Genomic DNA, 26,521 nt, shown 5'->3' with positions numbered 1-26,521 from the left:
CGCAAGCTACGCGCCTTGAAATTTTTTTATTCTTATCATTCCAAATCGACCATAAAATCTCAGGTAACTGAGGAAGATAATCTTGATCTCTTGAGTGAGAGGATCCTCTCATATAGCTAAAATCTAGATTCGAATACATGGACTCATAAGGAAAGTCCCCTCGAGAAAACCTGAATTGGAGAAAAACCTCAACTTTGACACGAGCAAGGACACTCAAAAAGAGCATGGTTAATTGCCAAAAGAAATGTTTAGCTTGTAAATGTTTAATGTCTATTTAGATTACTTTATAACCCTTAACAAATAATTTTATTTACAAGTATGCCATTGCAATTAGATATATATATATATACACATATATATAAAGTGCAATTTCCTCACTCATGGTGCTGCCACGTCAGCGTCTCTTCCTGTTTAAGAGGCCTACTTTCCGAAAGTTACCCAATTTCTTTTCTCTTCTATTTTTGGGCCTAATCTTTTAAAGGCCCATTTATTTTGTTTGCCCTGCAAGTCTAATCATTCAGTACGAACCTCCATTCCAATGTTCTCCGATTTGCAACCTGCACTATGCGATCTCAAATTGATGGTCGCCACTCCTCCACACCCTTTCACTTCCTCTCCTGTCATTCATCTCCATAGTAACGGTTTTGTGTTTAATGCCTATTCATGCCGATCGATGATCTCTCTTTTAATTCAACACCCACTACGCTTGCTTCAATTGTCGTAAGTTTCAGTCCTATATAATGTTGTCGTTTACAATTTCATGCTTCTAAGTTATATTTTCTCTCTGACTTACTCTTGAATAACATGGATTCCACCTTCGTTTCATTCGCTAATCTCAAAGCTGACCATCTACACCAAGAGATCGTCGGAAAGATGCTTCGTCACTGGCCTGCCCGTAACGTTAAAAAAGGCGACCAACTCATGGGCTTTGATTTTCTACTCACTGATGAGAAGGTATTGACCATTTTTATTTTCCTTATCTTTATCCGTTTTAGTTAACTTTATCTAATTGTCAATTGTTTTGTAGAGTACTGTCATCCAAGGATCGATTAATGTTAACCACTTTTCGAAGTTCTAGAATTCTCTACGTGATGTCCGACTTTGAAGTCACAAGAAGCAACACTGATTCTCCTTTGTCAATACGTTTCTCACCTGCCACTGTTTTTGATCATGTTGATGAGTCTTTCGCTCTTATTCCAAAAGAGTTTTTTAGGTTTCGGACTCATGAGCAGATGGTCTCTCTTGCAAATACCAATACAAAACTCCCAGGTTCGTCGTTGCTTTTCATTTTTTTAATTGTTTGACGGTTTCAATATGTACTACATCTCTGTCTAATATTTCTTCATACTCTGTTTCTCATTAGTTGTCTTATTTTCAATAAAATGAAAACTAATATCCGGGAAAAGAAGCATGTTTTGCCTGATTGTGTTTTGTCACCCATTAAATTTCTGTTGTTTCAAAAGCACATCTATATTATTTTCAATGTCTACGCCTTCTCCTCTTTCTAATATATTGCAACTGTTGTTATGCCTTTCAATTTAATTAGTTATGCCTAATGGTTACTTCATGATGTCTGTTTTTGGTTCTCACATTAGATGTCATGGGTAAAGTATGTTCGAACAAAGCATATCGAAATGGAATGACACAAACGCTGAAGAGGATGTTAGTCATCCTCTGTCTTGAAAGGTAAGCCTCTCATCGACTCTCATCCTTTGCAGTCACTAATTAAATTCGAACTACATCTATCCTTTTTATTACTTTCACCGCATGTATTCTACTATTAGAGTGGGGAGAAAGTACGATTAAGTGCATTTGATGACCATGCAACTTCAGTGGAGAAGGTTTTCAGCGAGAAAGAGGGTGGGGCTTATATATTGTTAGCTATAAGTATAAATCCAAAGTTATTTGGAGGTGAAGCAGTTCATACCATCTGCTATCTTATCACTGTTTTTGAATTCTAATTTTATGCAATCAAAATCTTGCATGACAACTGACCCAAGGGTTTCCTCCTGGTGAACTTTATCTCAACGCCACGTCTGGGACAAAATTCTATTCCGAGGGAGACATAGCAACAACGAAACAGTTTGTTGAAAGGTATTTTCATGGTGTACCCATAATCCTTTATATCTACTCATCCATACTCTATTGTTTATGTTTTATTTATCATCATTTAATAAATGACCAAGCAGACTAAAGGGGAAGAAAAAGAAGGGACCAACTCAATTGCATCATTCCATGGAGTTTCGAAGATTGAAGTTTCCATTGATGAGCTGAATCAGCTTGTTGCGACCGGAAATCCTCAGGTCAATATAAGTTGCATCATATTTATATTGTACAATCCGCGATCGCATTGTCAACACCCTTTTTTGTTTTCGTGTTGTCAAATTGTAGGGGACTGAATTCTTATGCAGCGCAACTATAACAGACATTCAAGCTCAGCGTGGCTGGAGTTTTATATCATGTGCTGCATGTGGGACAAAAATGGTGAAGAAGATGTCTTCCCTAACATGCAATAACTTTAAATGTGGCTCAACTATTACAATTGGATATATCAAGTACGTTTATTAACTGCTATATTGTTTCTGGTTTTTAGTCATTTACAAGTTTAGTAACAGATCAATTCTCTAACGATGTCATAATTTGGAAGATACCGTGTGGAACTGGTTGTACACGACGACCTTACCACCGACGTTTTTGTAGCCTTTGATAAGGACATGTTCAAGTTAACCAACATACAAGCATCAACCTTCTCTTCTCAGATGGTATTTAAATACTCTCTAAAACTTTTCATGGTTTTTCAATTATTTCAACCCTTTAATGTAAAAAGCCTACAACGAATCTATCCCTAATTTCAGTTTGCTTACCCAAGGCTTACGCTGAATTAAACTCAGACTCTGGAGGTCCTATACCAAAAATAGTCTCTGATATTGTTGGAAAGAAATTAACATTCCAGATTAAGCTGACTGATTTCAATTTCACTCCTCACCATCAGTCATTCACTGTTTCATGTATTTATGAAGCTTCTGAGGTGCCTCTTGTTCCAACTTTCAGTGAGGTAACATTAAGATCACATCTATATAACTCTCCGATAAATTACCTCAAACTTTTGTTAACTTCTTAGTACATATGTACATACATAGGCACAAGGTGGAGATAATGTGGATATAGGTGGTCAACAGCCTGCTACCAGTCCAAGTTGGCTACACTTGAGAAGCACATCCGTAGATAAAGTTTCACCGAAAAATTTCATTGGTTCTGGAGATTTAGCAGAGGAAACTTCATATTCGAGAGCAAGGAACATGAAGCAGAAGAAACAGAAATGCAACTAGCCTACTTCCTTATGCATTTTATTTACCATTTGTTTTTTCACCAGACATTGGCTGCATTTTACAAGTGTTGTCAGTTTTTAATATATTAGAAGTTTCATTGCATTACTATATAATTGTTATCGTAATCTATTAGAGATTTCGACTGAATTTTCAATCTGATGTGTTACATTTGTAATGCAGTCATGTTTAAATAGAAATATAAATTGACGATCAAATTAAATAGTATAATTGGCAATTAGAAGGTTTAAATACACATACAGATTAGTTACAAGAAAATCTAGGATCAGTACATGTAATGTCGAAGCAAATTATATTATTGCACACAAGAACGATGGAAATTGGAAAATTGGCACAAAACCTCCTTCTTTTTAGCTATTCCTTCTTTTTCCTTCTTTTTAGGATTTCTTCTTCGCTTCTCACCTTGTTCTATTGTAATCTTAAATGTTTTTGTTTGTAGGAATAATTAAGATGGCCAACCATTTGAACAGCAAAGTACCCAAGTCTTCCTGATTTAGAAGGAGGTCAACATGAGGAAGATTTTAAAGATAAAGAAGGTTTTAAAAATTGTCTCCCTACATTGGAGGAAAAGTAGGAAACAAGAAGTTGGGAAATTGATTACGTGGAGATAATACCGAAGAAATCATCACTAACATCATGCTCATTGAATCATGAAAGATAAAGAAGCTCCAAAAAAGAGAAACATATATACATAATGAGTAGCCATAATTACCTTCCTTCCTTACAGAGAAACATCATGCTCAGCAATTTTTCGGTGTTCTTTTTTTTTACGATTGTCTTCTACTTTTGTATTTCTGATCTCATGTTCACAATAATATTAGATATCTTCGATGTAGGTACTAAACATAAAAGTTAATAAGAACTTTATGTTTGTTCTTAAAATTAAATCCCCTAATCTCTCCTTCTGTAAAAATCATTTATACTTAAGTTCTCTTATACGCCCAATGCTATCAAACTTAACTCAAACGTTACACATTTGTAACCGCCCGCTAAGAAAATAAGGAATCACAATTATGAACAATCTTTTTCCTACTTTGTTCTAAACTTTGCTACATTTTTCCAGTCAAGTTGTAAACATTATATCCCCTCCGTGACTGACAAAATTATCTACAAGTGTAGAGTATTAGCACAGTTAGAGACGTATTCAAAAGATGAAACAACGAGAAAGTGGTGAAGGGAGCAGGCAGACTAACGCCAGATTTGCTAAACGCGAAGGAAAACTAAAGGCAGAGAAAAGAGTTATGAAGAAAAGTAAGCTCCAAAATGCTTTTCTAAATAGGTAATCGCTTGCACCTTTCAGTGTCACTTAACTAACCACCAAGAAAATCTGACCAACTCTTCTAGATGCAAAGGAACACCAACCATGGCTTAGTCAAAAGTACTACACTGAAGCACCTAATGTTACGAAACTTGGCCAGGAATCAGTAGCCAAAAATGGTAAATTTCTACACTCGATAGACGACTATTTTTACTTACCTCTACACAGCTCTTTTATTTTCTATTTACAATGGTCAGGTCTATACACAAGAGCTTGGCAATTGCGACGTGCAATCATGGTAGCCAAACTCAAAACCAAAAAACGGAAAGGTTGAGGAAGATTATCTATTTTGCATACTTACTTAAGCTCCATTTATCCCTGTTTGTACGAAGTAATACTTTTAGTTTTACCTTTTCTTAATCGACCACAAAACTAACAAATAAAATTCCAAACATACAACTACCAAGAAAGAAGACCCATCTACTTCCATCGGTATTGTGACCTGCCAATTTTGTGCCGCCCTGCTCTGGCAATCTGAAACAAGGAATCAAACAATATGTTGTCAACAAGGGTGTATTAGATTACCAGAAGTGCGTCCTACACCCCCATAACTAGAAAAGCTCTACAATGAATCATCAGACTTTCGTCCTAACATCCGCGTATTGAACTCAATGCTAGCATTCACATCAACTGGTGGTAAAGTTGATCACACAGTCACAGGTACACAAGGACCCTATACTTATAGGATCCATGGCCAAAATTACCATTTCATTGGGTCTCTGTTACCAGAGGATGGAAAACAACCCTGTTTTCTACAACTTTACATTTTTGATACCAGAAATGAAATCCAAAATCGTACGGTGAAGATTACAGGGGCAGGAAAAGGGAAACCAGTTGATGAAGAGATAGTTGGTATCTTGATAATGATGCTAGATAGAATAAACGAACTGGCAAAGGTTTTCAGAAAAGCGAGGGATAGATATGAAGATGGGGAATGCTCCGAATTCAATATCAGATTGGTCAGCCAAGCAAAGAAAGGAAAATAGTATGACTTACCTACTGCAGATGAAATTGATGGTTTAATAGTTGGCGATTTCAGTACAACAACTGCTGGATGTGATGCCATCCTCCAATTTAAGTCTTCTGAACTACAAAGGATAAATGATCTACATCCTCTTTATATGAGTCTTCAGTACCCTTTATTGTTTCCCTATGGTGAATCTGATTATCATGACGAAATTGCATATCAGTCTTCAGGAGAGAGCTCAGTTAAGCGGTCATACATGACCATGAGATAATACTATGCTTACCAGATTCATACACACTTATCAAAAGGTATGACTATTACTACGGGAGGCAGATTATTTCATCAATATGTTGTTGATGCCTACACATCCACAGAGCAAAAAAGACTACGTTTTATAGCTCTTAATCAAAAGAAGTTAAGAGCTGATTTGTATAACAATGTGTACAATGCTGTTGAGAGAGGAGAATCATATGCTAAATGAATTGAAAAAAGAAATAATATTGCCATCAAGTTTCATTGCAGGCCCACGATATATGGTAGAGAAGTACCATGATTCCATGGCTATATGTAGATGGTTTGGAAATCCTGACTTATTTATCACCTTCACAACTAATCAAAATTGGCCAGAGCTTACAAAACATCTACAAACATATATTACTGAACGATCAAACTCTAGGCCTGACCTGCAATCAAGAGTCTTTAAAATGAAACTAGAGGAGATGCTGGGCGATTTTAACAAAGGAGTATTTCAATTTTGATAATGTTATCACTTACATATACTTATAAACCTAAACATTAAAACTTAACTTAAATACAATTTGTGTTATGCAGTTGTGCACACAATAGAGTTATCTTACTCTGGCTAGAAGGTTCAAACAAAAACCCAAAACCAGCTCTAATTGATAAATTCATTTCAGCTGAATTACCAAATAAGAAAACCAGACAGTGAAGGCTTTCAACTGGTAGAGCAGCATATGATGCATGGTCCTTGTGGTTTAGATAGACCATACTTACCATGCATGGAAAATGGTATATGTAGTAAAAAGTACCCAAGGTCCTTTGTGGACAACACTACGGTTGACAGCTCTGGTTATGTTGTCTATCGTCGGCGCAACGTTGACTCCAAATTTGTTTTCAAAGGTCTAACAAGATTAGACAATCGCCAAGTTGTGCCGCATAACCCCAACCTCCTAATAAAGTATAAGGCACACATCAATGTCGAGTGGTGTTGTAAGACTAGCGCAGTTAAGTATCTATTAAAATATATTACTAAAGGAGTGGACAAAGCTACATTGGTGATTGTGAAGCCGAGTGAAGAAAAAAAAAGGCTCCCAAAAAGAAGAACATCAAACGGTCGATGAAATAAGTGAGTACCTTGACCGCCGTTATGTCTCTGCATGCGAAGCCATTTGGAGAATATTTGCATTTCACATCCATTATCACAAATACATCTTCAAGATCAACAGAGATTGCTATTTGATCAGTTGCGACGTTTGGAAAGCATTATATCAAGAGAAGATGTAGATAAAACTATGCCCACTGAATGGATGGCCACAAACAAAAGGGAGAAAGAGTCAGCTCACCCAGGATATTGATGTTCATATATTTTACCCTGTTTTCCCTTAGCATATTCACATATTTTGCATGATTTTTCATCACATTTGTCCATTAATGTATAGCCTTAGAACTGTTTATGCATTAAAGTAGGTTTTGCATTGCATTTGCATAGTTTCTTGCATGAACAGGTGATTTTGGATCCTAAGGAGCATGGATGGAATGCTGAAGATGATTGAAGCTGTCAAGTGAAGGAAACAAAGGATTTAGAGCTGAAGAATCAAGGTCCGGAAGTCCACTCGACCGCCCACTCGACCAAACACTCGATGATGTTCATATATTTTACCCTGTTTTTCCTTAATATATTCACATCTTTTGCATCTTTTGCTATCCATTTTGACCATTATTGCATAGCTTTAGGACTATTCTTGCATTAGAGTTTAGTTGCATTGCATTTGCATCTTTTCATGCATAAACAGGTGATTTTGGAGCTTAAGGAGCATGGAAGCAATGCTGAGGAGAAGTGAAGCAATCATGAGGAGAAAGCAAGAGAGCTAAGGCTGAAGAACCAAGGTCCGGAGTCCAACTCGACTGCCCACTCGACCAGACACTCGACCGTGTGCTGAGAGGGACTCGACCAAGTGGGAGGAGCACAAGAGGAGCCAACTCGACCGGTCACTCGACCGAGCACCAGGTCGAGTTGGTCGAGCCGCCTGGCTATTTTGTCTTTTAGCGTTTTTAGGGCTTCCACTAATTTTTCTATATAAGGGCTTGTACCTGCAGCCACCAAAAGAGTCCAGCTTTTTAGAGAGTCAAAAACCTAGTTTTTACCTTTTTTTTAGAATTATTCCTTTTGCACTTTTATTTTCTTAGATCTTGTACTTCTTTTAAAGGAGAAAAATACTAAATTCTTCAATATTGTTGGTTTCATAACTTTCTTAATATTGAGAATTTGAGTTTGGTTCTTTCTTCAATATTGTAGATCTTTGATTTTATCTTTCTAATGATGCAAGTTTCAGTATTTTCTGGGTTTATGACTTTGTTGTTCATCATGTGTTCTTGTGAGTAGTTGCTTAGGATCTTGAGGTGGGTTAGGCTGGGTTGTGTTTGAGGTTTGTTTGATTTGGTCAAGCTTGATTGTTGTAGATCTCTTCTGGGCTAGATGTTCTTAATGTTGATCCTATATCTGAGAGGGTAGGATCTGATTTCAAGCCTCTTAGCATCACACCAATGTCTAAGGAGCATAGATAAGGCTAGATCTGGAGACTATCATTAGGCTTGCTAAGAGATTAGAAGTCTTGTTTGATTTTTGACATATTGCTTAATGCCTGCTTGTGTAGATTCTTTACTTTGTGAGAACAAGTCTAGAGATGCATGATTTTGATTGTTTCTTGCCATGAGAGTGGATTAAACATGTCTTAGAAATATATGTCTAGAGATTAGCTCAAGTTGTTTGAGATTTGTTGACCAAGTTAGATGACCTCAATCATGGTCCAGCCCATGAATCCCTCCTCAAGACCTTCCTTGTTTATTGATTTCTTAGCTTAAATCCTGTTGTTTGATCGTTGTTTGATTCGTTTTGGTATTGCTCTGTTTTTCTTGTGTTGCTCTGTTTTGCGTATTTGTCCAGCTCGACCCTGCACTCGATCAACACTCGATCGAGTGCTTGCTCGAGTTCCAACCCAGAACTTGAGTTTATGATTTGCGTTTGTCCTGTTTCACTCTAGTTGCATTTATGTTGCATTCATTTAGTATCCTGTTCATTAGTTACCTTGCATTAGTTCAATACTTGCATTATCATAGTTTATATTTCTGTTTTAGCTTCATAATTGTCATAATCATTCTGTTCCATTTGCATTTAGCTCCTAGTTCTTGTAGTTTTACTTTCTGCATTTTACATTTCATCATAGGATTGTTAGTGATAAACAACCTTTACATCTGGCTTGACTTAGACTCATATGCACATCTTGATTGATCACAAACACTCAGATTGGATTGACACCTCTTATACTACAATTGCATAAGGGGAATTGAAATACCCTGCCATCCATTCATTCATAAGTCATCATTCCATACATCATTCATCACCACACCCACAAAAAGACAGGTTTCAATTTGGCGTCGTTGCCCATTTGAGTTTGTTTTGTGACATTTAGGATCATTATTAGTCTAAGATTAAGTTCGTTTATACACTTGTGAAGTTACTGATCTCGATTCTTCTTCTGCTTGTCTCTGTTGAGTTTCAGGTACCAACTCGACCATCAACTCGAGCTAGCACTCGACCGAGTGCTGATCGAGTACCTGATCGAGTCACAACCCGAATACATTTGCCTTCTCATCTCAGTCAGCCCGACCTTCAACTCGAGCCTGTGCTCGACCGAGTACCTGTTCGAGTCAGTAATGATGTACCACAACAGTATGTTCAATTACATACCCATGCAACATCAACCAGTATACCAGGCTGAATTGTATCCCTCTCCATGGTTCCAGACCTCACAAGCTCAAGAACCTGACTTAAGAGCTATGATGCAACAAATGTTGCTTGGGCAAGCCACTAAGCAGATTGAGGAAGCTAGACAGTTTGATGAGCTGCACCAAACGTTGAATTCTTATTCTACTGGACTGAATAACCAGTTGGAGAGACTGAGCTCTACAATCACGAACATGGAGAGTTGCATGGCTTCTACTTCCTCTCCTACACCAAACCAACTTCAACACCCAAGGGAATGCACTGCTAAGGCCATTCATCTCAATGAGGCAGTTGTCATTGAGGACAGTGAAGTTAAAACTGGGGAGGATTGGTCATTTCTTGAAGCTCAAAGTGAAGATTGTGCAAAACAAGCTGAAGTTGACAAAGAACTCGACCCCCCACTCGAACACACACACGATCGAGTGACTGATCGAGTTTCCAGTCGAGTTGATGTCCCAGAAGTTGTTAAGCCTGCTAAGTACATTCCTCCTACTTATAAACCACCTCTACCATTCCCAGGACGTTTCAAAGCACAAAAGCTGAAAGAACTCAGAGAAATTATTGAGAAAAGGGAAAAGTTGGCTTTGCAACAAGAGAAGGAGTTAGCTTTACAACAAGGGGAAGTCATTGAGAAGGAAGAAGTCATGGCTTTGAAGGAAGAGGTTGTGATTGAAAAGAAGGAAGTGGGGACCATTCAACAGGAGGTTGTCATTGAAGAGAAGGAAGAGGAGAGAGGGACAGCTTTGGAACAATATGCCCTATATCCTCTCTACAAAGGCATGCTACTTGACATATCCAAGCAGAAAGCTCAGAATCAAAACAGGAGAGATCAAGAAGAGATTGGGACAGCTATTGTACCAACAAAACTTGAAGATCGAGGTCCATTCAATCTACCTTGCTCCATCAGCTACCTTCACTTTAACAAATGCTTGTGTGATCTTGGAGCATCTGTTAGTGTCATGCCCTACTCTATAGCAGAAAAGCTTGGACACACTGAATTCAAGCCAAGCCATCTCTACATAAGTCTAGCTGATGGTTCACACAAAGATGTAGTTGGTAAATTGGAGAGCCTCCTAGTCAAGATAGGCAAGGCAAGAATTCCCACTGATTTCATCATAATAAAGATGGATAAGGAGGTAGAGGATCCAATCTTGCTTGGGAGACCATTCCTTGCCATAGCAGGAGCAATCATAAATGTTAAGGAGGTAGTGATCAAGAAACAGCACCAAGGTTATCAAATAGAACCAGGGGGGATTTCATCACCTCCTTGGAATCCAAACCAAGCCTGAACAGGCATCAAAAGTCAAGCTTAGTGACTCTAAACAAGCTCACTAGGGAGGAAGTCCCTAAGGTATCCATGTACATATTGTTTAAGGTTTTTGGTATTTTGATTTTTGTTTTGGTATTTTCATAATCAGGGAAGCAAGGGAGACCAGATAGAAGAGGAAAAGAAAATTCGGCAGCCAGCTCGACCCCCCCACTCGACCAGGCACTCGACCGAGTACCAGTCGATGGCCATAGTCGAGTTTCCCCAGTCTCCTCCTCCAAATCAACAAGACCCCAACTACACTTTTGACAGCATGCAAGAGGATGTGGACAGTTTCTTCTCCAATACTTGAGGTACCACTATCACCTTCCCTTGTAAATACCATTGCATTTCATATTGTGTTTTGTTTTTGATCTTGAATCCTCTTACAAATTTCTTTTACACAGAGGACTGTGTGATTTAAGTTTGGGGGAGGGTTTAAGATAGCATTTGATATTGTGTTTTGTGCTCTTATTTAAAATTTTTAGCATCATCATGTTAGTATTTGCATAGCATCTAAGGCATAGAAAAACCCTAAAAATATGAATTTTTTTGCAAAAATCTTTTTAAAAAAAAAGAGTGTTCATGTAGTTTGCATTGCATAATAGCATCTTGTTTAGCATGTTTCATGTAGGACTGTTAATTATTTGCATTAGGGATCTATGATGAGTTTTGCCTTGTTAGCTTGTTTAATTCACTAGACTATGGTCAATGCCCAAGTTAATAGTACTTTGATGCTAGTTGAGTAGTTAGAAGCATAAGATTGAACCAAGCCTTGAATTCCTGCATTGCATTTGGTCTAAATTGAAGCATGTTGTGATTTGATGCCATTTCCTACTTATAAGAACTTAATATTGACTGTTAAATATCAATGTGTGCATTGCTTTAAACTCATGGATATCATATACATATTTGGATCATCTTTCTCCTCTTTACCACTCTTGTTGGTCCAAGTAGCTGATTGAATCATTAAAATTAGTTTCCAATACCCTTAACCAACCCTTCTTTCAAGCCATGTTTATTCTTGAGTGTGTGAGGCCTTTTTGGGATTGAGCTTGGTAGAAAGTGTTAGGGTTGAACTGACAAGAATAATGCCTTGTGTAGTTCTAGTTTGCATTTTCCAAACTAGATAGGACTAGGTGATTTCATTGTTGGGTTTGGGATTTGGTTGTTTTGCAAACTAGATAGGACTAGGTGATTTCATTGTTGGGTTTGGGACTTGGTTGTTTTGAAAAAGAAAAGAAAAGAAAAAAGAAAAAAAGAAAGAAAAGGTTAGAGTCTTTAGGAGGGGAATGTGTTTAAGAGAATTTAAGCTCTAGTGAAAGAATGGGAAGTATAAAGATTGTTGAAGATGGTTTCAGTCAAAGAAAATAAAGAAAGAAAAAGAAGAGTATAGAAAAATGCTTTTATGTCTTAAGAATAAGAAGAAAAGAAAACCATAACAAATAAGTAAGAATCTCCCATTCCACTAGAAAGATCAAATAAGAAACCTCTCCTAAGACTTTAAAATCAAAAGAGAAAAGGGTGAAAGAGAAGAGAAGAAGTTAAAGGGTAGCACTAGGATCAATTGGGTTTAGATTGATAGGATAAACACTTTGGGTGCCTTTGGGTAGACAAGGTTTTGTTCTTGTATGTGTCTAAGTGTTCTTACCTTTAGCATTCTTCTAAAGCTCAATCCATTTTTATGAGAGAACCTTGATATTGATAAGCCCCACTCTAAAGAGAGACCATCATTGTCTCTAAACCTTTTACTACCAAGCCAAATGAGTTTAAGCATTGCATATAATTGATTCATGTTCTTGATTAATGAATGTTAAAGGAAATGGTTGATTTGAATACATGTGGACATCTAAGGCTCAAATCATTTAAGGTTGTGATATGCTTGTCTAAAATCTTTAAGTACAGCTCATTCAACTTGCATCATAGTACTAGTAACTTGGACATTGATTCTAGATGGTCTATTTGCAAGCTTTAGGAGCTGAGATCCCACTTTCAAACCTCACCTACCTTCTTATGTCTTGTTCATTTGCTTGAGGGCAAGCAAAGATTAAGTTTGGGGGTGTTGATGTTCATATATTTTAACCTGTTTTCCCTTAATATATTCACATCTTTTGCATCTTTTGCTATCCATTTTGACCATTATTGCATAGCTTTAGGACTATTCTTGCATTAGAGTTTAGTTGCATTGCATTTGCATCTTTTCATGCATAAACAGGTGATTTTGGAGCTTAAGGAGCATGGAAGCAATGCTGAGGAGAAGTGAAGCAATCATGAGGAGAAAGCAAGAGAGCTAAGGCTGAAGAACCAAGGTCCGGAGTCCAACTCGACTGCCCACTCGACCAGACACTCGACCGTGTGCTGAGAGGGACTCGACCAAGTGGGAGGAGCACAAGAGGAGCCAACTCGACCGGTCACTCGACCGAGCACCAGGTCGAGTTGGTCGAGCCGCCTGGCTATTTTGTCTTTTAGCGTTTTTAGGGCTTCCACTAATTTTTCTATATAAGGGCTTGTACCTGCAGCCACCAAAAGAGTCCAGCTTTTTAGAGAGTCAAAAACTTAGTTTTTACCTTTTTTTAGAATTATTCCTTTTGCACTTTTATTTTCTTAGATCTTGTACTTCTTTTAAAGGAGAAAAATACTAAATTCTTCAATATTGTTGGTTTCATAACTTTCTTAATATTGAGAATTTGAGTTTGGTTCTTTCTTCAATATTGTATATCTTTGATTTTATCTTTCTAATGATGCAAGTTTCAGTATTTTCTGGGTTTATGACTTTGTTGTTCATCATGTGTTCTTGTGAGTAGTTGCTTAGGATCTTGAGGATGGGTTAGGCTGGGTTGTGTTTGAGGTTTGTTTGATTTGGTCAAGCTTGATTGTTGTAGATCTCTTCTGGGCTAGATGTTCTTAATGCTATATATCTGAGAGGGTAGGATCTGATTTCAAGCCTCTTAGCATCACACCAATGTCTAAGGAGCATAGATAAGGCTAGATCTGGAGACTATCATTAGGCTTGCTAAGAGATTAGAAGTCTTGTTTGATTTTTGACATATTGCTTAATGCCTGCTTGTGTAGATTCTTTACTTTGTGAGAACAAGTCTAGAGATGCATGAGTTTGATTGTTTCTTGCCATGAGAGTGGATTAAACATGTCTTAGAAATATATGTCTAGAGATTAGCTCAAGTTGTTTGAGATTTGTTGACCAAGTTAGATGACCTCAATCATGGTCCAGCCCATGAATCCCTCCTTAAGACCTTCCTTTGATTTCTTAACTTAAATCATGTTGTTTGATCGTTGTTTGATTCTTTTTGGTATTGCTCTGTTTTTCTTGTGTTGCTCTGTTTTGCGTATTTGTCCAGCTCGACCCTGCACTCGATCAGCACTCGATCGAGTGCTTGCTCGAGTTCCAACCCAGTAATTGTGTTTATGATTTGTGTTTGTCCTGTTTCACTCTAGTTGCATTTCTGTTGCATTCATTTAGTATCCTTTTCATTAGTTACCTTGCATTAGTTCAATACTTGCATTATCATAGTTTATATTTCTGTTTTAGCTTCATAATTGTCATAATCATTCTGTTCCATTTGCATTTAGCTCCTAGTTCTTGTAGTTTTACTTTCTGCATTTTACATTTCATCATAGGATTGTTAGTGACAAACAACCTTTACATCTGGCTTGACTTAGACTCATATGCACATCTTGATTGATCACAAACACTCAGATTGGATTGACACCTCTTATACTACAATTGCATAAGGGGAATTGAAACACCCTGCCATCCATTCATTCATAAGTCATCATTCCATACATCATTCATCACCACACCCACAAAAAGACAGGTTTCACTCGACCGTGTGCGGAGAAAGACTCGACCGAATGGAAGAAGCAGAAGAAGATGGCCACTCGACCAGCACTCGACCGAGCACGTGGTCGAGTTGACCGAGCCGCCCTCCTATTTTGTCTTTTAGCATTTTTAGGGTTTCCCTTCCTTTTGCTATATAAGCCTTGTACCCTGCAGCCACCAAAAAAGAGAGAGAGACTTTTTAGAGTACAATATTCTAGACCTAGTATTTACCCTTTTGGGAATTATTTTACTTTTGCACTTTCTTCTCCTTAGATTCTCTAGCCACCTTTGAGAAAACTAAGAAATCTATGATATTTGTTGGTTCTGTAACATTCTAAGTATTGAGTATTTGAGTTTGATTCCTTCTTCAATATTGTAGATCTCTTACTCATCTATTTAATAATGCAAGTTTCATTGATTTCTGGGTTTATGACTTTGTTCATCATGTTCTGTGATTGTGAGTAGTGGCTTAGGATCTTGAGGATGGATTAGGATGGGTAAAAGCTATGGTTGTTTAGGTTGATCAAGTTTGTTTGTTGCATATCTCTTCTGGGTTAGATAAGCGCTATGTTATCCTTATACTAAGAGGGTGAGGATAGATCTCAGGCTTCTTAACATCATACCAATGTTTAAGTTGTTGGATGAGGCTAAGGCTAGAGATTATCATTGAGCATGCTAAGAGATTAGATGCTTTGTTTGATTTTTGACCATAATGATCTAAGTTTTAATGCCTGCTCTTATATGTAATAGCCAGTGAGAGCTGGGTCTAAGAAGTATTTGAGCTTGAGTGTTATTGTCATGAGAATGGATTAACATGTTTTGGAAGATCATTGTCTAGAGATTAGCTCATTGATTGAGGTTTGTTGGTCAATCTAGAATACCATAGTTTAAGCCCAGCTCATGAATCCATCCTCAGGACCTTTCTTTGTTTATTGATTTCCTAGTTCAAGTATTGTAGTTTGTTTACTGTTGCTCTGTTTCATTATTTTCTCTGTTGCTTGCATCCTCTTACCAACTCGACCATCCACTCAATTGTGCCTCGATCGAGTGCCTGCTCGAGCTCGTCCAGAGTTCTTGTTTTGTTCTGCATTCACCTATTTCATTTTCTGTCTTGCATCAGTTTATCTTAGTAGCTTTTATATTCTACATTTCACAATTATCATTAGGCTGTTAGTGACAAGCATCCTTTATATTTGGCTTGACTTAGATAAGTATTCACATCCTGATTGCTTGCATCACACTCATTTTGGTTTGACATCCTTTATGCTACAACTACATAAGGGTAATTGAAATACCTTGCATCCACCTCCATCATCAATCATCACACAACACAAAAAAGAATAGGTTTCAATTTGGCGTTGTTGCCCATTTGAGTGTTTGTTTGTGACAATTAGGATCTATACAAGTCTAAGATTAAGTTTTATTGTTCCTGTGAACATTACTTATTCGAATTCTTCATCTGCTTGGTTGTTTTGAGTCTCAGGTACAAACTCGACACACAACTCGAGCTACCACTCGACCGTCTGCTGTTCGAGTACCTAATCGAGTCACAACCCGGATACAATTAGTCGTCCCGTCTCAGTCAGTTCGACCTTCACTCGAGCCAGTGCTCGACCGAGTGTCAGTTCGAGTACCTAGTCGAGTCAGTTGATGCAAACCAGATCTAAGGGAAATCAGAATCTTCAGAGGTACCTTGATCACATCAATCGACTACCACGAGACCTAAGACAGCAGAGAAAAAGAATCCAACAAGAACAAGAAAATCAGTTGCTGATAGAGCAACAAAACAATCAAGATCTCAGACCAAGGAACATTGGTGCAGGAGATGCACCAAACACACACAACCAAAGAGTTGGTATTGTACCTCCAACAGTTGCTAATAATAACTATGAGATCAAAAGTTGGTTGATCTCTATGATTCAAGCAAATAAGTTCCACGGTTTGCCTATGGAAGATCCTTTGGACCATCTTGATGAGTTTGACAGAATTTGTAGCCTCACCAAGATCAATGGTGTAAGTGAAGATGGCTTCAAGTTAAGACTGATCCCTTTTTCCCTTGGAGATAATGCACACTTGTGGGACAAGACCTTCCCAACAGGAGCTATCACCACTTGGGATGCATGCAAAAAGGCCTTCTTAGCTAAGTTCTTCTCTGATGCAAGGACTGCAAGGTTGAGGAATGAGATTTTTGGTTTTGCAAAGAAGAATAATGAAAGCTTTTGTGAGGCATGGGAGAGATTCAAAGGCTTCCAAACTCAATGTCCACATCATGGCTTTAGCAATGAATCTCTACACAATACCTTATATAGAGGAGTTCTACCTAAGATAAGGATGCTATTGGAAACAACTTCCAATGGAAACTTCCTCAATAAGAATGTAGAAGAAGGATGGGAGCTAGTGGAGAATCTAGCACAATCTGATGGAAACTACAATGAGGACTATGATAGAACAGTAAGGGTTGTCCCCACTGATCAAGATGAGAAGTATAAGAAGGACTTGAAGGTTGTCAATGAGAAGCTGGACAGGATTCTTCTTAGTCAAAAGAAGAATATTCACTTCCTTGCTGAAGAAGACACAACAATTCAAGCTGGAGAGAATGAGTTGGCTGAGTTGTGTTATATGCAGAACCAAGGTGGCTACAAACCTTACAGCCAGTTCAAGAACAACAATCTCTCTTATAGGAGTACCAATGTGGCAAACCCACAAGACCAAGTATATCCTCCTCAACAGCCCCAACAGCAGAACAACTATGCCCCCAAGCAGCAACATAATGGTTTTCAGACCCCAATGTGTCCTCCTCCAGGGTTTCAGACTAACCAAGGCCAAGAACCAGATTTGAGAGCAATAATGCAGCAATTGCTGCTTGGGCAAGCTAATGGGCAGATTGAGGATGCAAAGAAGTTTGCTGAGATGAACCAAAGGATAACTTCTCAGTACAATGATCTTAACATAGTTTGAAAGCCTGAACTCTAAAGTGAAGTACATGGAGAGCAACATTGCCTCTACTTCAGCACCAAAACCAAATTAACTTCCTGGCAAAGCTATTCAAAACCCAAGAGAGTTTACTGCTAAGGCCATACATTTGCATGAGGAAGCTGTCACTGAGGACAGTGAAGGTCAAGCTGGGGAGGATTTGTCACTTATTGAAGCTCAGAGCAAGGATTTCTCACAGCAAAATGAATCCGGCAAAGCACTCGAACACACACTCGATCGAGTGGCTGATCGAGTAACCAGTCGAGTTGCTGCCTCTGAAACTGTTAAGCCTGCTAAGTACATTCCTCCAGCTTACAAACCACCTCTACCGTTTCCAGGGCGTTTTAAAGCACAAAAGCTGAAGGAACTCAGGGAAATTATTGAGAAAAAAGAAGAATTGGCTTTGAAACAAAAGGAAGTCATTGAGAAAAAAAAATAAGTAATGGCTTTAAAGGAAGAAGTTGTCATAGCATTCAAGGAAGAAGAGAGAGGACCAACTCTGCAATAGTATGACCCATATCCTCTTTACCAAGGCATGCTACTTGAGATATCATGGAAGAGAGCTCAAAAGCAAGATGAAAAGGATCTTGATGAGATTGAGGGAGTCATTATCCCAACTAAACTTGAAGATCCTGGTCCATTCAATCTGCCTTGCTCCTTCAGCTATCTACACTACAATAAGTGCTTGTGTGATTTGGGAGCATCTATCAGTGTGATTTGGGAGCATCTATCAGTGTGATGCCTTACTCAATAGCACAGAAACTTGGGCAAACTGAACTCAAGACTAGCAACCTCTATATAAGTCTAGCTGATGGATCCAATAGAGATGTAGTTGGAAAATTGGAAAATTTTCCAGTCAAGTTTGGCAAAGCTAGGATTCCTACAGATTTTGTGGTAATAGATATGGATAAGGAGCTGGGAGATCCTATTATCTTGGGAAGACCTTTCCTAGCCACTGATGGAGCTGTAATAGATGTCAAGGAGGGATTGGTAACCTTGAACATAGCTAAGGATGTGATCATGAAATTTGATATCAACAACCCAACCAACTTGCCCTCTAGGTATCAGCATTTTGTTCTTAATGACAAGGGGGGTCATGAGATCTCAAGTGAAGTGGAAACTCCCAGGGTTAAGCTCTCTTCTCAAGAGGAATCAGTTGAAAAGCTCAAGGGTTCAGTTCAGGAGTTGACTGATTTGGTGAAAGACCTCCAAGTGCAACTCAACAAGAGGTCTTTGAAGAAAACAAGACCAAGGCTCAAGATTAAGAAGAAACAAGGTTCATGTGTTAAGGGTGAAGTGATCAAGGAACAGCTTCACATTGATCAAGTGGTACCAGGGAGGATCTCATCACCTCCTTGGTGTCTAAACCAAGCCTGAAAAGGCAATCAAAGTCAAGCTTAGTGACTTTAAACAAGCTCACTAGGGAGGAAGTCCCTAAGGTATCATTGTAAATATGCTTTATTTTCCTTGTAGTTTTGATTTCTTTTCTTTTATGTTTGTGTTGGGCAGGCCATTTTATGAGAGTGTAGATGGTTTTGGAATGAATTGGACTTGTGCAAGTAGACTCGCAAGCCCACTCGACCGGTCCACCAGAGGTACTCGATCGAGTAGTATGCAAGCCCAACCCCACTCGATTCTCACTTCTCTTGCACGATCGAGTGGAGGGAGAAAGCAGTTCAAAATTCAAATTTTGGTCAAGTACTCGACCACGTGGGGTCGAGTTGTAGAAAAAGAGAGTCAAAGATTCCCAATTCAAATTTGGATGGTATGGACGCTCCACCCTTGTCTCTTTATCCCCTTAGCTTCTTTATAAGCAGCTAAACTCGATCCTATTCTTCTCATACTCTCTCATTTGTTTAAAACTATCAAAATCTAGCTTAAAATCTCTCTGAAGTTCATCTCTTTGCTCAAGCTTTGTTCTTTTGGTTTTTGGGTTACTAACCTATTAACTTTGAGTTTTGAGTCTATTCCTTTCAGTTCTTTCTTTCAAAAATGTCTTCAAGGTCTACAAGATGATCTCAACAAGCCGCTGATCGCTCATTGGAACGAAGTGATGCACAACTTGCATCAAGAAGGCAAGCTGGTGGAAGTACTCGACCACCCACTCGAGCAACCAATCGATCGGGTGCTGGCTCGAGTAGGCGGTCGAGTGGCATGCCGAAAAGAAAACATCATCCAGTTGAGGAGGATCCTGAGCAAACTGAAAGTGAGGAAGAGATGCAGTTCAATCTTCAAGAACACATAAGGAGGAACAAAGCAAAAGGAAAGAGGCCAGCTGAAGAACAACAAGAAGAGGAGGTTGAGAGTGAGAGTGAAGAAGAAGAAGAAGAGCAAGAGAAAGAACAAGAACTTGGTGATCTAACCCCAAGGCAGCTCTATGAAGCTTTCATGAGAATGAGCTTCCAAGGAACAAGATATCCACACAAGGAGACCATGGAGAAGCTAGGAATTGCTGAAGATGTGGAGTTTCTTTTTGACAAGTGCAACTAAGCAAGTTCATGAATTTGTGCATGGAGGGATATAAAGAAGAAAGCTGTGAGTTCTTATCCACCGTCAAGTTTCACTTCTAAGTTCTACCCAAGGATGGACAAGGAAATGAGAGCTGGTTGTTGTGACTTCACCATCAAGGGGAAGAGATATGAGCTTTCATTCAAGAAGATAGCCAATGTCTTTGGCTTTGAAGTTGGTAGTGAAAGGAGTATGGCTATACCAAGGGAAGAGCTTTTCTCTGTTTGGGAAACCATTGGAGACAACAACATCTACTCATCCTCCAAGCAAGAAATGGCACCATCATCCTTGGGAGTAGTGTGGAGACTGATCTTGCCATGCTCCTTCTTGACCAAATGATCTATTATAGAAGCTGGGTGAGCAAGTTGCACAAGAGAGGGTCAACTGGAGTTCTAACCATTGGAGGCATCATCACTCCAATGCTAGTGGCTGCAAAGGTACCACTTAGAGGAGAGTAAGCTAAGCCAAAATGGATTGACACCAACTACCTCACTTCTACTTCCATTCTAGCCAAGGAGATGCACAATGGCAAGCACCTCTTCAACTTTGAACTTCCAACACTAGGGAAGACTCAACTTGTTCTACCCAACAAGGAGCTTACCACCATAAGTGAAGGGGTGAACATTGATTTTTGGCCATCTTCTGAGTTCTTGTTTGATGGGACAGCCCAAGTGATGGTAGATGAAGCTGGAGATGTAGAAATGGCTGATGGGGAAGAGCAATTCTACTTTGAGGATTATGAGCCAAGCCCAAGAGATAGTAGAGGAGTGAGAGAAACTAGCAAGAGGTTGACACTCCTACAAAATTGGAACAAGTGGCATGGAAAGAACTATGAGAAGCTGAAGAAGAAGGTGGGAAAGATGACTAAGTCTATTAAGGGTTTGAAGAAGGAGATTGCTGAATTGAAGAGTGGAAACTCTTCACTAACACCATCTAACCCTTTGAGGAGGAGTAGCTCAACAAGAGCATTATCTAGAGCTGAACTAGCAGTGGAACCAACAAGAGCTTCGATGCATGAGCCAATTCAGAGGAGGAGAGGTTCAAGTCGCCCAGAACAACAGTTTCCGAGGCACTGGACCGGCTCACTCGAGCACCCACTCGACCGAGCACCTCCAGTTCACTCGACCGAGTATTTGCCAAAGCCTCTTTATGGTTTCCCAACTCCAGCAGGATATCCAGGATATCCCTATGACCAAGATTACCCTCCCATCCCTCCCCAATACTTCATGGATCCAGCCCTCTTGCAGCAATTCTACCAGCAGCAAAGGAGCCAATTTCTGCCACAACAATCAACTCGCATGCCAACTCGATCACCCCACTTGACTGAACACTCGACCGAGTACCAATCGATGGCTATAGTCGAGTTGCCTCCTTCTCCACCTCCAAATCCAAATCCAAGCTCCCACTACACCTTTGACAGCATGAATGAGGATGTAGACACTTTCTTCCACAACCAATAAGGTACCAACATCACCATTTCATTGTAAATACCATTTCATCTCATGTTTAGTTTTCTTATTTCAATCTTGAATCCTCTTACAAATTTTTATTACACAAGGGTTTGAGATAGCATTTGACATTGTGTTCTGTTTTCTTATTTCAAATTTTTGGCATAATCATGTTAGTATTTGCATTTCATCTATGGCATAGAAAAACCCTAAAAATTTGAAATTTTTTGCAAAAATCTTTACAAAAACAGAGTGTTCATGTAGTTTGCATTGCATATTGGCATCTTGTTTAGCTTGTTTCATGTAAGACTGTTTCATATTTGCATTGGGGATCTATGATGAATCATGCCTTGTTAGCTTGTTTAAATTCACTAAACTAGGATCAATGCCCAAGTTAATAATACTTTGATGCTAGTTGAGTAGCTAGAAGCATAAGATTGAACCAACCCTTGAATTCCTGCATTGCAGTTGGTTTAAATTGAAGCATTTTGTGATATGATGTCATTTCATATTTATAAGAACCTAATATTAATTTGTAATTATCAATTTATGCATTGCTTTAAACTCATGGATACCATATACATATTTGGATCATCTTTCTCCTTTTTACCACTCTTGTTGATCCAAGTAGCTGATTGCACCATTAAAATCAGTTCCCCCCCACCCTTAACATACCCTTCTTTCAAGCCATGTTTATTCTTGAGTGTGTAAGGCCTTTTTGGGATTGAGCTTGGTAGAAAGTGTTAGGTTTGAGCTAACAAGAATATTGCCTTGTGTAGTTCTAGTTTGCAACTTTCAAACTAGATAGGACTAGGTGGTTTAATTGTTGGGTTTGGGACTTGGTTGCATTGAAAAAGAAAAGAAAAGAGAAAGAAAAGGTAATACTCTTTAGGAGGGGAATGTGTTTAAGAAAATGTAAACTCTAGTGAAAGAATGGGAAGAATGAGACTGTTAAAGATGGTTCTAATCAAAGAAAAGAAAAGAAAGAAAAGAAGAGTCAAGCAAAAAGCTTTTATGTCTTAAGGTTTAAGAAGAAGAGTGAACCATAACAGTAAGAAAGAAATCCCCATTCCACTAGTTGATTCAAATAAGAAACCTCTCCTAAGGCTTAAAAAGAAACGTGAAAAGGGTATTTGAGAAGAGATGAAGATAAGGGTAGAAATAGGATCATTTGGGATTAGAATGATAGGATCAAAATCTTTGGTTACTTTTGGGTAGACAAGGTTTTGTTCTTGTATGTGTCTAAGTGTTCTTACCTTTAGCATTCTTCTAAAGCTCAATCCATGTTTTATGAGAGAACCTTGATATTGATAAACCCCACTCTAAACAGAGACCATCATTGTCTCTAAACCTTTACCACCAAGCCAAATGAGTTTAAAGCAATGCATAAGATTGATTCATGTTCTTGCTTAATGAATGTTAAAGGAAATAGTTGAGTTGAATGCATGTGGATATCTAAGACTCAAATCAGTAAAGGTTGTGAAAGGCTTGTCTAAAATCTTTAATTACAGCTCATTCAACTTGCATCATAGTACAAGTAACTTGGACATTGATTCTAGCTGGTTTGTTAGCAAGCTTTAGGAGATGAGATCCCACTTTCAAACCTCACCTACCTTCTTATGTCTTTCATTTGCTTGAGGGCAAGCAAAGACTAAGTTTGGGGGTGTTGATGTTCATATATTTTACCCTGTTTTCCCTTAGCATATTCACATCTTTTGCATGATTTTCCATCACATTTGTCCATTAATGTATAGCCTTAGAACTGTTTATGCATTAGAGTAGGTTTTGCATTGCATTTGCATAGTTTCTTTCATGAATAGGTGATTTTGGATCCTAAGGAGCATGGATGGAATGCTGAAGATGATTGAAGCTGTCAAGTGAAGGAAACAAGGGATTTAGAGCTGAAGAATCAAGGTCCGGAAGTCCACTCGACCAGACACTCGACCGTGTGCGGAGAAAGACTCGACCGGATGGAAGAAGCAGAAGAAGATGGCCACTCGACCAGCACTCGACCGAGCACATGGTCGAGTTGACCGAGCCGCCCTCCTATTTTGTCTTTTAGCATTATTAGGGCTTCCCTTCCTTTTGCTATATAAGCCTTGTACCTTGCAGCCACCAAAAAAGAGAGAGAGACTTTTTAGAGTACAATATTCTAGACCTGGTATTTACCCCTTTGGGAATTATTTTACTTTTGCACTTTTTCTCCTTAGATTCTCTAGCCACCTTTGAGAAAACTAAGAAATCTATGATATTTGTTGGTCCTGTAACTTTCTAAGCATTGAGTATTTGAGTTTGATTCCTTCTTCAATATTGTAGATCTCTTACTCATCTATTTAATAATGCAAGTTTCATTGATTTCTGGGTTTATGAATTTGTTCATCATTTTTGTGATTGTGAGTAGTGACTTAGGATCTTGAGGATGGATTAGGATGGGTAAAAGCTATGGTTGTTTAGGTTGATCAAGCTTGTTTGTTTCATATCTCTTCTGGCTTAGATAAGCTCTATGCTATCCTTATACTGAGAGGGTGAGGATAGATCTCAGGCTTCTTAACATCATACCAATGTTTAAGTTGCTGGATAAGGCTAAGGCTAGAAATTATCATTGAGCATGCTAAGAGATTAGATGCTTTGTTTGATTTTTGACCATAATGATCTGGGTTTTAATGTCTGCTCTTATATGTAATAGCCAGTGAGAGCTGGGTCTAAGAAGTATTTGAGCTTGAGTGTTATTGCTATGAGAATGGATTAACATGTTTTGTAAGATCATTGTCTAGAGATTAGCTCATTGATTGAGGTTTGTTGGTCAATCTAGAATACCATAGTTTAAGCCCAGCCCATGAATCCATCCTCAGGACCTTTCTTTGTTTATTGATTTCCTAGTTCAAGTATTGTAGTTTGTTTACTGTTGCTCTGTTTCATTATTTGCTCTGTTCCTTGCATCCGCTTACCAACTCGACCATCCACTCGATTGTGCCTCGATCGAGTGCCTGCGCTAGCTCGTCCAGAGTTCTTGTTTTGTTCTGCATTCACCTATTTCATTTCCTGTCTTGCATCAGTTTATCTTAGTAGCTTTTATATTCTATATTTCACAATCATCATGCTTGACTTAGATAAGTATTCACATCTTAATTGCTTGCATCACACTCATTTTGGTGTCACATCCTTTATGCTACAACTACATAAGGGTAATTGAAACACCTTGCATCCATCTCCATCATCAATCATCACAAAACACAAAAAAGAATAGGTTTCAGATATACATCACAGAAAAAGGCCCACGACCTTATATATGTGGAATTCCCAAAATATTATGTCTGGAACACCAAAAAGACATGGACAAGGAGGAAACAAGGTTTTGCTATTGGGAGAATAGTGCATATCCACCCATCAGCAGGTAATTTTTTTTATTTCAGAATCTTATTGAATATAGTCAAAGGTGCAAAATGTTTCGATGATATTAAGACAGTCGGTGGAGTATTATATACAACATATAGAAAAGCATGCTACATTAGAGGACTATTAGATGATGACAAAGAGTGGCATGATGTAATTAAGGAGGCGTCACAATGGGCAACAGCATACCAAATACAATATCTTTTTGTCACACTGCTCCTCTACTGTGAAGTAGGTAACCCTCGAGAACTTTGGAACAAAAACTGGAGATACCTAGCAGAAGATGTGCATCATAACCGAAGGAAGATCTTTGATTTCACAGATTTGGACCTAACCGATGTAGAACTTGAGCAATATGCTTTAATTGAAATCGAGGATCTATTAGTGGAAAATGACAAGTCGCTAACAAATTTCCATGACATGCCACTGCCTGACAAAGCTATTTTGAAAAGAATCAGCCATAATTGTCTTGCAGAAGACCTGCAATTCGACGTCAACAAAGAGAGGGATGACCATTCCAGATTATTTCCATCACTGAATGAAGAACAAAAACAAGTATATAATGCAGCCTTGAAATCCGTCGAAAATAAGTCAGGGAAACTGTTCTTTCTTCTAGGGCCAGGGGGTACAGGAAAAACATTCCTCTATCAAACCATCATAGCTAAGCTACGTTCAATCAGAAAAATAGTAATCCATGTTGCATCCGCTGGAATAGCAGCTCTCCTCCTACATGGCGAAAGAACAGCTCATTCACGATTCAAGATTCCAATAAACATCAATGAAGGGTCAACATGTGAAATAAAGGCTGGTACAATGCTAGCTATGTTAATATCAAAGGCCGACTTAGTAATATGGGATGAAGCATCCATGGCACATAGACATGCGTTTGAAGCAGTGAATCGAACAATCATAGAACTGATGGCCTTAGACGATGAGACTGCACTGACCAAGCCGTTTGGAGGAAAAACAGTTTTACTAAGAGGAGATTTCAGGCAAATATTACATGTTATTCCCCAAGGAAGTCGCTAGGAGATAGTACATGCCTCCTTAAATCGATCTCATCTGTGGAGTGCCTGTCAAATATTCAAGTTGTCAATAAACATGAGGCTACAACAGTCAGATGCAGCTTTTGCTGCTTGGATTTTAAAAGTGAATGATGGTAATTCAGTGTCAACAAGAACAACAACTGAAGAACATGTTGTAGGGTGCAGAATAGCTATAGACGCAGGGTTAATGCTGCCAAATGGAGGAAACCATCTTCAAGCGATAACAAGTGCTGCTTATCCAGCGTTCGCTCAATCCATCAAGGAATGAAAGTACTTGACCAAGAGGGCGATCCTTACTCCACAGAATCAGACTGTGCGTGAAATTAATGACTACCAGCTATCAATGGTGCCAG

At 38.6% G+C, this 26,521-nt stretch overlaps 1 protein-coding gene, 1 non-coding gene and 1 pseudogene across 2 annotated transcripts; 2 read left to right on the top strand and 1 right to left on the bottom strand.

Annotated features, from left to right (window-relative positions):
- Positions 1-5,531: 5,531 nt before the first annotated feature.
- LOC147950212 (uncharacterized) lies at positions 5,532-6,390 on the top strand (annotated as a pseudogene).
- Positions 6,391-16,969: 10,579 nt separating this feature from the next.
- Positions 16,970-17,076, bottom strand: LOC147950211 (small nucleolar RNA R71). The gene has a single exon (XR_015565745.1). It is a non-coding gene; the product is annotated as a small nucleolar RNA R71 (small nucleolar RNA).
- A 7,985-nt stretch (positions 17,077-25,061) lies between these two features.
- LOC104710218 (uncharacterized) lies at positions 25,062-26,151 on the top strand. The gene is made up of 2 exons (XM_087512492.1): positions 25,062-25,123; positions 25,224-26,151. Exons 1-2 carry the CDS (start codon positions 25,062-25,064, stop codon positions 26,149-26,151), a joined length of 990 nt encoding a protein of 329 aa, XP_087368618.1.
- Positions 26,152-26,521: the final 370 nt, after the last annotated feature.

This window comes from Camelina sativa, chromosome 1 (genome assembly GCF_030686135.1).
Source record: "Camelina sativa cultivar CO46 ecotype springtype chromosome 1, ASM3068613v1".
Lineage (NCBI taxonomy): Eukaryota > Viridiplantae > Streptophyta > Magnoliopsida > Brassicales > Brassicaceae > Camelina > Camelina sativa.
The sequence above is the reverse complement of the archived record's forward strand: the minus strand, read 5'-3'. Positions and strand labels throughout refer to the sequence as shown.

Excerpts from the sequence above, each read along its gene's own strand:
- LOC104710218 (XM_087512492.1), top strand. The coding sequence starts at position 25,062 with ATGGACAAGGAGGAAACAAGGTTTTGCTATTGGGAGAATAGTGCATAT. Across the intron at positions 25,124-25,223 it reads GCATATCCACCCATCAGCAG|AAAAGCATGCTACATTAGAG; the intron begins GTAATTTTTTTT and ends TACAACATATAG.